The sequence below is a fragment of the Equus quagga genome, chromosome 15 (genome assembly GCF_021613505.1).
Source record: "Equus quagga isolate Etosha38 chromosome 15, UCLA_HA_Equagga_1.0, whole genome shotgun sequence".
Lineage (NCBI taxonomy): Eukaryota > Metazoa > Chordata > Mammalia > Perissodactyla > Equidae > Equus > Equus quagga.
In genome coordinates, this window is record NC_060281.1 from 2,263,815 (window position 1) to 2,276,652 (window position 12,838).

The window sequence follows — 12,838 nt, forward strand, 5'->3', positions numbered from 1 at the left end:
AACAATTTCAGAATTTTATTGTCTAGAGTGTTATCCATGGAGAAAATAGAGCCTTTCCTTTAAACACTGGCCTTCCTGGTGCAGAGACCCCATGTTGATGGATTAGGCGAGTCTGTGTTGGCTTCGTCTGTGGCTTTGTCTGTGGTCCCTATTCAGTCCTAGAAATCCCAGCTGGTGCCCGTGACGAGTCCTTCCCCCGAGATCCAGATGTTTGATTAGACAGGGCTTCTGTTGTTCTGGGAAGAAAAACCAACAAAATGTATCGGATTGAGAGACTGTAGAACACCAGACAGACTAAGGTTCGGAAGTTTGCCTCCTATGGGGGGAAACGCCAGGAGATTGTGCACATAATGTGTGTGAGTGAAACTGTTTTAACCAAAAAAAAAATGTTGGAAAAACTGTGCAGAATAGGTCAGAAAAGAAGCTTTCCAAAAGTTTTTTTCTTGCTCTGCCATCATAATTACTTCAAAATTTCCCATAAAAATAAAATAAATAAACACCAAGTGCTGGGGCTAAATGGCTTTCTCTCTCTCGTCTGAGTCTGAAGTGATTTTGAAAAATTCCAGACCAGTGGAGTCCTGCTGTGATCTGAAAGGCCCCACCCCCACGGCATGGTTTTCCAATTATGGTTTTCTCTAACGTTAGTTTTGGTGAATTCCTACAACTGCAGAAGACTTGGGCTTAGATTGGTGTCTTATTTCTCACAAAGACTTGCATTCTTGGAACAAGAAGGGCTTTGAGGGTGAAAGCTCTGATGGACTTAATTCTGGAATTGCCCGTTTCACATCGGCCTCATGTTTCTGCCCAAAGCACACCTGTGCTTGGGACAGGTGGCCTGATAGGAAAAGAAAGGAGTCTTCTTCTCGTGCTGTGCAGCCTTCACAGACTACCCTTTGTATGTTTCCCTTTGTACTTGAAACCGCGTGCGAGAAGAGGCAGGACGGTGTGCATCTGGGGAACCACTTCTTCCACCAGCCCTTCTTCCACCTCGGGGGAGGGGATGGGTGTCGAGGAGGCAGAGCAGCCTGCAGAGAGCAGGGGGTAGATAGCCAGTTGAACTGGGTCAGGACTGTCACCTCCAGAAAGGAAGTTACCGATGCTGGAGAAGACTGAATGCTCTCAGCACAACTGGGAGAGGGAGTTTGGGATGGAGTGAACTAGGGATCAGCAGGCAGTGAGTCATGTTGCTGAACCAGATAGTGAGCTCTTATTATTCTAGAACAGTGTTTTTCTATTAACTAAAACTGGTATTTGTCATATACAGCACTCATGTTAATGCACATGGCATTATTAAGGTCATTTGAGGCAGTCATTTCCTTTGTGACATAACCTTTTTCTTAGCAGCACATGGACACAGATTTAGGGAAGCGAGATGACTTTAGGAGCCTTCTGACCACTTTCTGTGCCAAACCCAATACAATTTATTTGTTTGTTTTTGCATTTGTTAGGGTCATAAGGGGGCTAAAGGAGAAATTGGAGAACCTGGAAGACAAGGTCACAAGGTAAGGAAAAGGAACATTTAGTGGGTAAATTGTGATTAGGAAGTGGTGGTCACTTTCATTTTAAGGAATTCTAAGGAATAATAAAGCACGATATTTTACCCTTCCTTTTCAAAGGATGATTGACAAGTTCCCCACAGATGCACCAATATTCTGAGCAAGCATAATAGCCTAATGTTGCTCAGTTACAAAAGCACAAAGAAGCACCACACATCTTATTCTTTCCTGTGCTGCTTTCCTCTTCAAATCCATCACACTCAGCCCTTTTCTTTGATGCTTTTAATAGTCAAATGTTATTCAGCTAGTCTTTCCACTCCACTAAACAAGATTTTATGACAAGTGTAAAATTTTATGACAAGTTTTGCTTAGACTAGCAAACAGAGAAGTTGGTAATTGGCTGACAGCTTCTCATCTCAAGTTCTGAAATAATTGATCTGTTTGTTTCTGGCCTCATTTCCATATAACTTAGATTTTGAGGAGTCTGGAAGTTAGCGATAGAACTTATGTTATTATCTGGGTAGAATTATGAAATCCATAGCATGACTTGCACTGGGGCTGGCATGTCTGCAGAGAAGCCAAGGCTGAAATGTAGAGCTGGGTGACCTGTTTGCCCCTTTTTCATCCACTAGGGTAAATAACCTTTAAGCATCTAAGAACTTGACTTCTCTTAGAGTAGAATTTTTGTCCCTGTTAATTCTATAATATTTTACAAAGTCAGACTGTTCTTATTAATGTGGGTCCTCTAGACTATGTCCTTCTGTACCTTTATGGGGTAGTGGCAGAAGGTTACTCTTTTTCTTTGGAAGTCAAGAGCTGGAGAGGCAATTCATTAATATGTTCAGGCACTAATATCCTTGAACTCCTTAGCTAAAATCAGTCTGTTGAACAACCTCAGATAATCAGGATAAAAAGCCTATTCTCTGTACCCTATTACAGTTTGGACATTTATCTTAAAATTCTTTTATTACTTAGGCTCTGAATAATTAAGGCATTTTATTTATCTAAAACAAAACGGCTGTGTTCTTGATGTCAAATTGGAGAAAATTAAAAAAAAATTTAGTATTTTGGAAATTTTTCTGCATGCCCATTCCTCCATTGAATCTTAAAACTTGTAATTTAAAAAATTCAGTAAATATTTATTAAGTACCTGTTTGTGCGAGGGTTTATCCTAAGTGCTAGGGGCACAGAAGTGAAAAAAAAAAAAAAAAGAAGTCCAATTACAGGGGACTGGCTACATTAGATATCACATGTTCATATAATAGAATATTATCTAACCTCAAAACATAGATGTATGAGAATATTAAATTACACCAAAAAGCTATTCGTGAGGTAGTGGGTGCAGGAAAGCAGATGTCGTTGACTTCTGTGTCTTTTGGTGTCATGCATCCTTCCTCTTTCTTTGGAACTCTTTCAGGAACTTTCACTCCCTCATCCCATGGGATTTGTGGATGGAGCCGTCAGTCAGAGTATCTCTCCCCTCTTCCCATGGAACTTATATTTTTGATATCTATACAAGTTAATTATTTGGACTAAGTTTAGTTTGGTCTTCAGTTAGGAACTTGCAAATATTTTTAGTGTGTCAGGTAATGGGCCAAAATTTTCACTGGAAGTTGTTGAAAACTCCTTCAATTTATTTCATGTTTATGTCACTTAAAAGTTTCAGTGGTGCCTTTGAAAGTGACATAAGAAGATGGGATGACAATAGCTCATTGAAGAATGAGCCTTCAAAGGGCTAGTAGATGCACTGACCTGTGAACTGAAAGCAGAATGATGAGGAACGAAGAGCCTGGAAGGCCTGAAGTTTGCATTCTGGTTCACAATTCTGCCTTGAATTTGCTCTACAAATTAATGGAGATTTAAAAAATTATTTATGAATCGTCAAAATCTTTCAGTAAAACGGTAATAAGTTGCTACTCCTGAATGTGTCCTTTAACTTCATGGCTATTGATTATTTGTGTGCTATTCATCTGCTGGTGAAATATTTAAATCAATTATATTACTCAAGTTTTATCAAGAATCTATGGGAAAATACCCCAAATCCTGCTAATGAAAACTTCAGTGGACATATCCATCACTGTTGGTTTGTTTGTCAGGTAGGGAAATGCAAAGAGCATTTAATTAGACACATGTGTTGATTACCCCATGAACTAGCTTCCCATTGAGACTGCCTCTCCCCACTGTCAATCATATGTTCCTATGGAATACAATCTGAATATAATTATGAGACTAAAACCACTATCTAAGACTCCCATAATTAATTCAAAAATCAAGTATAAATGATTTAGGCAAAACCTAGCTTTTGCATTATATGCCCAAATGTTCTATACTAATACTGCTGTTAAATTTTCTGTATTTCCTTTTGTGTTTGTGCATGTGTGTAAATCTATAAATGTCAGATATAGTTTGTGGAGCAAGAACATGGGCAAATTGAAACATGTAATAAACAATAGAAGTGGGGGCCAGCCTGGTGGTGCAGCGGTTAAGTTTGCACATTCCGCTTCTCCGCGGCCTGGGCTTCGCCCGTTCGGATCCCGGGTGTGGACATGGCACTGCTTGGCACGCCATGCTATGGTAGGCATCCCACATATAAAGTGGAGGAAGATGTGCATGGATGTTAGCTCAGGGCCAGTCTTCCTCAGCAAAAAGTGGAGGATTGGCAGTAGTTTGCTCAGGGCTAATCTTCCTCAAAAAAAAAAAAAAGAAAAACCCAATAGAAGTGGATTTTTATCTAATATTGTGTATATAATATTAAAAATGAGGAATTTTTCTTATGATTAAATTCACAATTTAAGACCTCCTTGGGGCCGGCCGTGTGGCGGAGTGGTTAAGTTCCCGCACTCTGCTACAGCAGCCCAGGGTTTCGGTGGTTCGGAGCCTGGGCACAGACATGGCATTGCACGTCAGACCACGTTGAGGTGGCGTCCCACAAGCCACAACTAGAAGGACCTGCAACTAAGATAGACAACTATGTACCGGGAGGATTTCGGGAGATAAAGCAGAAAAAAAAAAAAAGATCTCCTTTAACGCAGGAGGTGCATGGCAGTATATCTATTGTAAAAAGTAAAAACCTTGTCAGAGGGAAAATAACTTTTTTCAGAGTCAATAAAGTCATCTTCCTGTAAGAAACAGCAGTTGGATCTTTTTAGAATATACTAACATTTTAAAGTATATCAGAGGTATAAAATTAATATCAAAAAGTCAAAACAATAATTAGTTGGAAAACATAATGGAAGAAGATTCCATTGGCAATAGCTACCAAATAGTCAAAATTCCTTAGAACAAACTTAAGAAATGTTCAAGACGGATGTGAAGAAAAAAGCAAAACTTTATTGGTGGAAAGAAAAAGAATAGATTTGACTAAATAAGAAGATACACTGAGTTCCAAGATAGAAAGATTCAATATTGTAAAGATTCTAATTCTCACCATATTAGTCTATTAATTTAATGCTGTCTTAACACAAAGCAAGTGGTACTTTTGTGAAGATCTGCACAGCAATTCTAAAGTTCATCTGGAAGACGAAACGTTTATGAAAAACTGAAAAATAAGAGTAACCATAGATGAAAAATAAAGGTGAAAGAATTCTCTCTACCTGATATTAAAATGTATTATAAAATTTCAATGATTAAAATGTTGCGGTATTGGCAACATCACACAACAGATCAGTAGAGCAGAATAGGAAGCCTATAGACAATATGTTTAACAATTTAGTAAATGTTAAAGATGAATTTTCCAACCTGTGTGGAGAGAATCTGTTATTCAGTAAATTATATTGGAACAACTGGCCAATTACCAGGAAAAAATAAAAAGATGGATTTCGACCTTGTATTTTACATCAAAATAAATGACTGATAATTAAAGATTTCTGTGTAAGAAATTAAACTATGAAACTTCTAGAAGAATGCATGAATATTTGTATATTTTTGGGGTGGAGAAAGCTTTTCTATAAGTGACATCAAAGGTATAAGCTATGAAAGGAAAGACTGATGTGAACACATTTAAAAAATTTATACAATACAAAAATTATAATAAGTTAAAAATGAAAATCATGATTAAATAATATTGCAGTTATGGAAAAGTCTCCACAGTGTGATCATATTTTCCTAATAATACACCCCTTACAGCACACACACACTTGGTGCATGAATGTGGACATACTCGCTCCCTCTCTCCCTGTCTGTCCCTCTTTCCCTTCACCCCCTTTTCTTTAGAAAAGCATCTAAAATGTTACCTGTATTTATCATTGGAAGATGGGATTTCGCTGACTTTATTGTATTCTTCTCTGTATTTTTGGAATGTCCTACAATCAATGTGGATTACTCGTGTAAAATAACTTAAGGAGATGTACTACAATAATCCGGGGATGTCAAATGAATCTAAAGTGTGCTGAATAAGACCGAGCTTATTTCTGTGTTCATTTGCTAGAATGACATTTGTGTGCTTTTCGGTGCTTTTCAGGGTGAAGAAGGTGACCAGGGAGAAGCAGGAGAAGCCGGAGCTCAAGGACCTCCAGTAAAGTCTTTTAAAAAGATATTTAACTAGGATATGCAAATAGTCTTTTTTCATGAATTTTGGAATATCTTCCACTCAGTATTTGGATTAACATCATATCCTCTATTTTTCCACCAAGCCAGCATTGGGAGATTACTATTTTTTCAAAAGACGAAAGGGTCCCCATTGTACATTCAAGCACTGTTTTAACAGAAAAAGTTTACCTATAATTACAAACATTCGATTACTGGATTTCAGGCCTAGGCAGTCTGAAAGCAAGGACTGAACACAAGAGGAAGATGTGTCTTTTATGCTCTGTGGTGCTATTACATGATATAGTGAGAAAAGTTCTTGCACCCTGAGCATGCAGAAGGTATACCATCCCCTGGATTTAATGTAGCTTATGCCAGCATGTCATCATTATAACCAGAACATTTGTAATTGCTCAGGGTTATGTCTTTTAAGAAAAAATTGGTCCCTTGTGCTTTGGCAGATTGCTGCAATAATATGCACAGTAGGGTAATTGGGGGCACCGACATACTTCGATTGAAAATGTTTTTTAAATCAGAATTTCCACTATTTTTGTATATTTAAGTGGAATTTTTCACTTTTTTTCTTGTCATAACACATAATAACAATTGTGGAAATAATAATTTCGGAATATTCATTGACCATTGCAATGAAGCTAGCCAAGGTATGGACTACGTCAACGACAAGCTCAGGTCCTAGTCTCAGAAACTAGAGTAGGGAAGACCACCGCGGGCCTACCCTTTCTTCTTTGCTTTTCCCTGCACAACTGCCCTTTCACAAAGGGTTCAAGAGGGTGTGCAGATTAGTGCTAACCTGGAGCTGCAGGGAAATCAAGCTAAAGGAAGCGAGTCAGAGACTCTGTAAGAAATGGCCTCTGCTTTGAAGCCTCGTGAGAACTTTAAGGGAATCTGGAGGAGTTTGAGGTGTTTGTTCAGAAGCTTGCCTTCCCTGAGCCTTTGCTATGAGACAATAAGGAGATGGACTCGTTTCACAGGTGGGAGATAGAGATAAATAGTGTAAGAGACATAAGCTTTTTTCGATCTGACGAAAATTTGGTGGGAGCTTCAAGTTATTTTAAAAGCCATTCCCGAAGATCCTCGGTCAGGATTTTGCAGGCAGCATTTAACAAAATGTGTTTTTATGGATTAAGGATCTTTGATGGGTGCCGCATGGGTCAAGTGGTCCGCTGGGGGATGTTGTTGGTGCTTGCTGACCTTCTGGTGTTTGGGAGTGGATATGTTAAAATGTTTCTGTAAAATTCACAGATTTTCACTTTTTAAATGTTCATCTATAAAGTAATGCACAGATTTTTAAAAAAATATGCTTTTTGGAACGTTTATACACAAACTCTGTTCTTCAAAGTAGTCACATAGAGGGACAATATGTGTCATTCTATGTCACTGCTACTGACTCGAGTATTTTTGGAATTCTTTCTGTAGAATTACCTTCAGAAAGAGCAGTTTTAATCTGAAATGGCCACCTCCCACTTTATGTCTTAAGAGGCTATCCTATGCTGGATCATCTTGCACATTTGTATTTCAGGTCATTCCTAACTGATCTACAGAGAATTTGTGACTAACACTTCAGTACTGAAAGGGAGCCTAGAAATCACACCCCATGCCCTTGTTGTTGGGATCACCCACTCCTGAGCTTGAGATGGGCTGAGATCTGCTGCCCTGGGCTGGAACTCAGAATGCCTTTATCACGGAAACGATGTGATGAATAGTGACTGCAAGTCTAGAGTGGAGACTTCAGTTCCATTTACAGGTCATAGCTTTCATGGGCTAGTCTGGGAACCTGAAGGCCTTTGGTGGCATACATTGGCAGGGGGCAATTATTCCAAGGTTTAAAATCACAACCGTGTTATGCGTAACCAAGTTACAAACCATGAAGCAGGTGGGAATGGCAGTTTATTCTGCCTGTGAGTTAAAAGATAGGTCAAGCACATTACCATTATTCACTTATGCTATGATATTTACTTTTTTGTCATCAGTAACTGTTCCAACTCCAGGCTTGTGCAAGTGTTCAGAATTTTAAAGAAAGGTTTACCATCAGGATAATTCTCCTTGGATTTTTCTTTCTAAACTAGAACAGTTTGTCTATACAAGGTCACTCTTTCCTAGTGTTGCCTTTGGTCTTGATAACATCCTTCTTCTGGATGAACCTGTGTGATGAGATAAACGAATGTACCCTTCCGCTAAAATAGTTCACTTGTCTTTTTCATGTTTCCAGGGAGCTCAAGGACTGAGAGGCATCACCGGCGTAGCTGGAGCCAAAGGAGAAAAAGTAAGATGATGATGATACAATATCAAAATGTCAGAATATTTAAACTTTTGGCCATTTAAAAATATCTTCTTATCGTCAGGACCATCACTTTTTATTTTTTATTTGGTTCTTGGTAGATGTTTGTATAACATTTCTGTTATAAACATAGGTGATAGAAATGAGTGGTATGCGTGATACTTGTCCAATATTATATATGTTAAATTATCCCCAGTAAATAGGAGTAAGCAGGGCAGTTTTTGTCATTATCAATAGTTGAAACTGATAGCACTGTCGCAAGACCTGGAGAGCAAGGGAAATGCAGGGGAGGGTGGAAGGGAGAGGTGAGGGAAGGCAGGGTGCCCCGAGGACGCCAGGGATGTCTGTGGCTCTCCTGCTTGCTGGACACTGAGCTCTGCCCACAAGGGATCACACGCTTGTGGTCGGAGTTCATCAATCTGTCCTTATCCTGGTCTCAGAGACCCGATTCTCCTAGCATTTCCATAGCAAGGCACACTGCGAGATGCTGAGGAGACTCAAGGAGGAATAAGGATTTCAGCAAGTTTGTTATTTATTGGGAGAAACGAATACGTAGATAGTTAATAACTACAATACAACAAGAGAGACATAAACTTGAGGGCAAGTGGTATGAGGGGTGAAGACGGAGAGGCTAGTCTTGATAGGGGAACTGGGAGGGCCTGTGACGGAGGCGGCATCGGAAGGGTGCCAGGCCCAGAAGGATGAGGTGTTGCTGTTGGTGGAGGATGGGGGCCCGGGGACGCTGGGCTGAGAGAATATGCTGAGCGAAAATGCTGGCGAGCTGGATGTTGGTGACGTGCTGTGTGTGTAGGCGGTGGCTGACTTCTCTATCAGATTTTAAGAAAATGGTTGTCACTTCTTAGAAAGCATGTTAGCAAAGCCAATTTGTAGGCCCCAGAAAATAAAAAAAGCACTTTTGCCCACCCTCTCTTCCGACCTTCACCTCGTGCTGCAGAACCTCTCCGGCTGGTTTGTGTTGTTCCGCATGGAAGCACAGAGCCTGTTATTAACAATCACACGAGAGCAACTTGACGTTGTAGGCGCTCAGTAAATGAAATTAAACCTCTTTTTGAAAGAGGTGCATGTTTTTGTTCACAAAATAATTCCTTCAATTTCATTATTTTCCAGCCTCTTTCTCTGTCTCTCCTAGGTATTCTCATTCTGCCTGCCTTTCTCTTCCGTTTCCTCTGGAATATTTCTTTTCTAAAAACACCATCTTTTAAAAACCATATTTCATATTTCCTTATTCATATTACCTTAACTAACATTCTGTGAGCATCTCTTCTGTTATAAAATAATGAACCCAAGTTATTTTAAAGTTGCTCATACTTAGCCCTTTTTGTTTTTCTGGGTTTAGATTGTCTCCTAAAAAAGACGACTCCTCATTTTGAACCCAATTACTGTTCTTGATTTGCTCTTTATTTCAGGTATTTTTCTACTTGGTATTTTTTCAAAATTTCTCATTTCCTCTGATTTCTGTCAAATTGCTTTCAATATTAAAAAAGAAAGTCTGCTCGTGAACTCAGGCCCGTGGAGTGGTTACCTAGTAACAGCAGTTTGGGTCCGACTCTGCTGAACAGCAATGAGAGGGAGAGAGCGAGCATCAAAGCCCTTCCTATAATGCAGAGGCCACTCAGTCTCACAACACGAGGCGAATGATGAATTCAAGGTCTTTTTCAGGCCTTCCGAACCCCTTCCTCCATGCTGAACGAGGAATGCCTTCTGCTCTCTCCTAGTTTTTAGGGATCAAAGAATTTTAGGGCTTGGGGGTGCCTCTGCTTCAGTTGTGTTTTGTCTTTGATTCTGCCTGTGTCTGAATCTTTTATCAAAAGCTTTCCAATTTTTAATTCTTACTACAGATGCTGTCCGCCTGGTTTTCTCAACCTGACATCTATCCACTACTCTTCACTGTTTTCCATTTGTTTCATCATCTCCCATCTCACTCCTGCTCATGAGGAGGTGGCCCTTTCATTGAGTTGCCCTTCTGCCTTCTCATTCACTGGGTAGATGAGAAAATGATTTAAAGAAGGGGGTTGTATTTTGTCGTGTAATATATGTAGAGAGCACTGAAAAAAACCATGGTTTTGTTTTAAAATCACATTTTGATTTTTATAACAAAAATAAGGAGGTGATATGTATGATATGTAACCAAGTCAGAGATAATAGATAGTTAGATCTATAAAGCTCCGTAGTTCTTATGCCATCACTTGGTAGGGTGAATCTTTTGTTGAGAAAATAGATCAATTGCTTTATGCAAACTGAACATGATATCTATCCAGGATGAAAGAGGGGATGCTCAAATCATTGTAATTCATTCTTCCCAATCATGTGGCTGGACTTCTGGTTCTAGATCTCAGTGGAAATCCAGGGTCCCGGAAGCAGCCCCCGCAGCTGCGGCAGCAGCAGAGTCCATGGCAGCCGTTCTTTCAGGGCTCTGTTGTCTTTACCATTAATGAATTCCCACGGGAATCCTGAGAACCTGGAGGGTCCCATAGGTTTATCAAGCTCTCTAAATAGTTTTTATTTCATGTCAGCAATCAGGAATAGATGCAGTGTTAGATTAAAATATCCAGAGTGTTGTCAAAGATGGGGTGTAAGTACTTTTGGTGGGATGAGAAGATGTAAACTAGTGTTTTCATATCTGAGGGGTCTCATTAAATACTCCTCGGGGGTCACTGATGAATTGAGCAAACATGAAACCTCCTTTTTATCTGGCTGTTAAAATTCTTTAGAGAGACTGATGTGCACTTTCACATACATGACTGATCTCCGTTTCACATCTTTGTCTTGTTTTTGGCAGGGCGCTCGAGGCTTCGATGGGGAACCTGGGCCTCAGGGCCTTCCTGGTGCACCTGTAAGTAGTTTTCCTTCCACGAGATGCAGTGATAGCTTTCTAGCAATAATCAATGATAGAGTTTTTGCTATATACATACGTGTGCAAGTGTCTTTTACATGTGAATAATTAAAATGGAAAAATGGGCAATAGTTTTTATATTTATTTAAAAATTTTTTAATTAAGACAAGTGTTTCTTTCTTGGGTACAGAGAAATGTTTTTTTGACTTGATGTGCATTTTGTTTTTCTCATAGGTGAAGTCAAAATTGCTAAGTTTTTCTATTTGCTGTGTTTTCCTTTTGTTTCGGTGGCCAGCTTGCTTAGAGTCACAGTAATGATCTCATTTCAAGTTTTCGGGCAGTTCTAGCCTCCTCTTTTTCTAGGATTTCTGATCTCAGTTTTCCATATTCTGACTGCCATCTATACACGTGTCATTATTGTAGGCTGCCTCACGCCTTTTCTGGAAGTAAATAAGCTAAAAACCCCTTAATTAATAATCATCTATACCACATAAAAAGTAGAAAACGTAAAAGTGAGACAGATTTTCCAACTATCAAGGTGCTGTGGTCCAGTAGGAAAGATGGAATGTAACTGAACGATGCATTCTAAGACCAGGCCCTAGAGTGAATGGTAGGTGCCCACGCATGTGGACCTTAGAGGAAGGTGGTCTGGAGAGCCATTCAGGTGGGAAAGACAGCAGGGTACAGGTGAGGAGGAGCACTGTTGGAGGGGATGGGGGCGTGTGCTGTCAGAGGACTGTCACTGCCTGGCGTGGAAAGTTTTTGCTGAGAAGATGAAATTGAACAGAAAAGGCAGAACCACACTATGGAGAGTTTTTAATGCCAATCTGAGCAATTTGAACTGGTCTAGTAGCATCAGGAAGTCATTTGAGGTTTTATATTAGTTGAAAATTCAACAAAAGCCATATTTTAGGAAGACACATCCTCTCAACTGTTATCACCTATGCCATATAACAACATTAGCTGGATAATTTTGACAGAAGCCATTATTATTGACTGAGGAATTAAATACTATGGACAAAAGATTGGCATGCAATCCCAACCTCAACCCATGATGATAGCCAACGAAGTCAGTTCATATGTAGACCTAGTTACTGATGTCCAGGTTATCTGCAGTATGGACCTTCATTTTATTATACCCACACATCGAAGGAGCACAGAAGCAGTGTGCATTTAGAATGAAATCAAAAGATGTGTAAGCCTCAGTTGTTCCTATGGCAATATCAATTATGAAGACAATAGAATTTTTATAAAGAGATTTCTTGAGCTAGACATCGGTGATGGAGCAGAGCCATTGGGATGGAAGAGCAATAGTAAGTAATGTGGATGGTGTTGTATCATTTCGAAAGTCTATCAATAAGTAACTTTTGCTTATGTTAACAAAATGTTATGTCACACAGGGTGACCAAGGACAGCGAGGGCCTCCAGGGGAAGCAGGTCCCAAGGGAGAGAGGGTGAGTTCAGATTAATCACTACAAGCATGTGCTTTTCAGTGTCACCTGCTGATTACGCTCATTGCATTGTCCTGAGTATTGTGATAATTGAGCGTGGATGTCTGTCCTTTCCCTTCTGCCCTGCAGGGGGCTCCAGGTTCTAGAGGGATTCCTGGCCTCCCGGGGTCCAAAGGAGACACGGTATGTCCTCAGCTGTAGTCATCAAGGACAT

The 12,838-nt window shown here is 39.8% G+C and overlaps 1 protein-coding gene across 1 annotated transcript in view; it reads left to right on the forward strand.

Moving 5' to 3' along the window:
* The window catches only part of COL9A1 (collagen type IX alpha 1 chain), a 163,119-nt gene that overhangs the window by 115,998 nt on the left and 34,283 nt on the right, over window positions 1-12,838 (forward strand). The window contains exons 18-23 of the mRNA XM_046639779.1: window positions 1,449-1,502; window positions 5,956-6,009; window positions 8,251-8,304; window positions 11,120-11,173; window positions 12,574-12,627; window positions 12,754-12,807. Coding sequence (XP_046495735.1) covers window positions 1,449-1,502; window positions 5,956-6,009; window positions 8,251-8,304; window positions 11,120-11,173; window positions 12,574-12,627; window positions 12,754-12,807 — 324 coding nt within the window. The remainder of the gene's footprint in view (window positions 1-1,448; window positions 1,503-5,955; window positions 6,010-8,250; window positions 8,305-11,119; window positions 11,174-12,573; window positions 12,628-12,753; window positions 12,808-12,838) is intronic.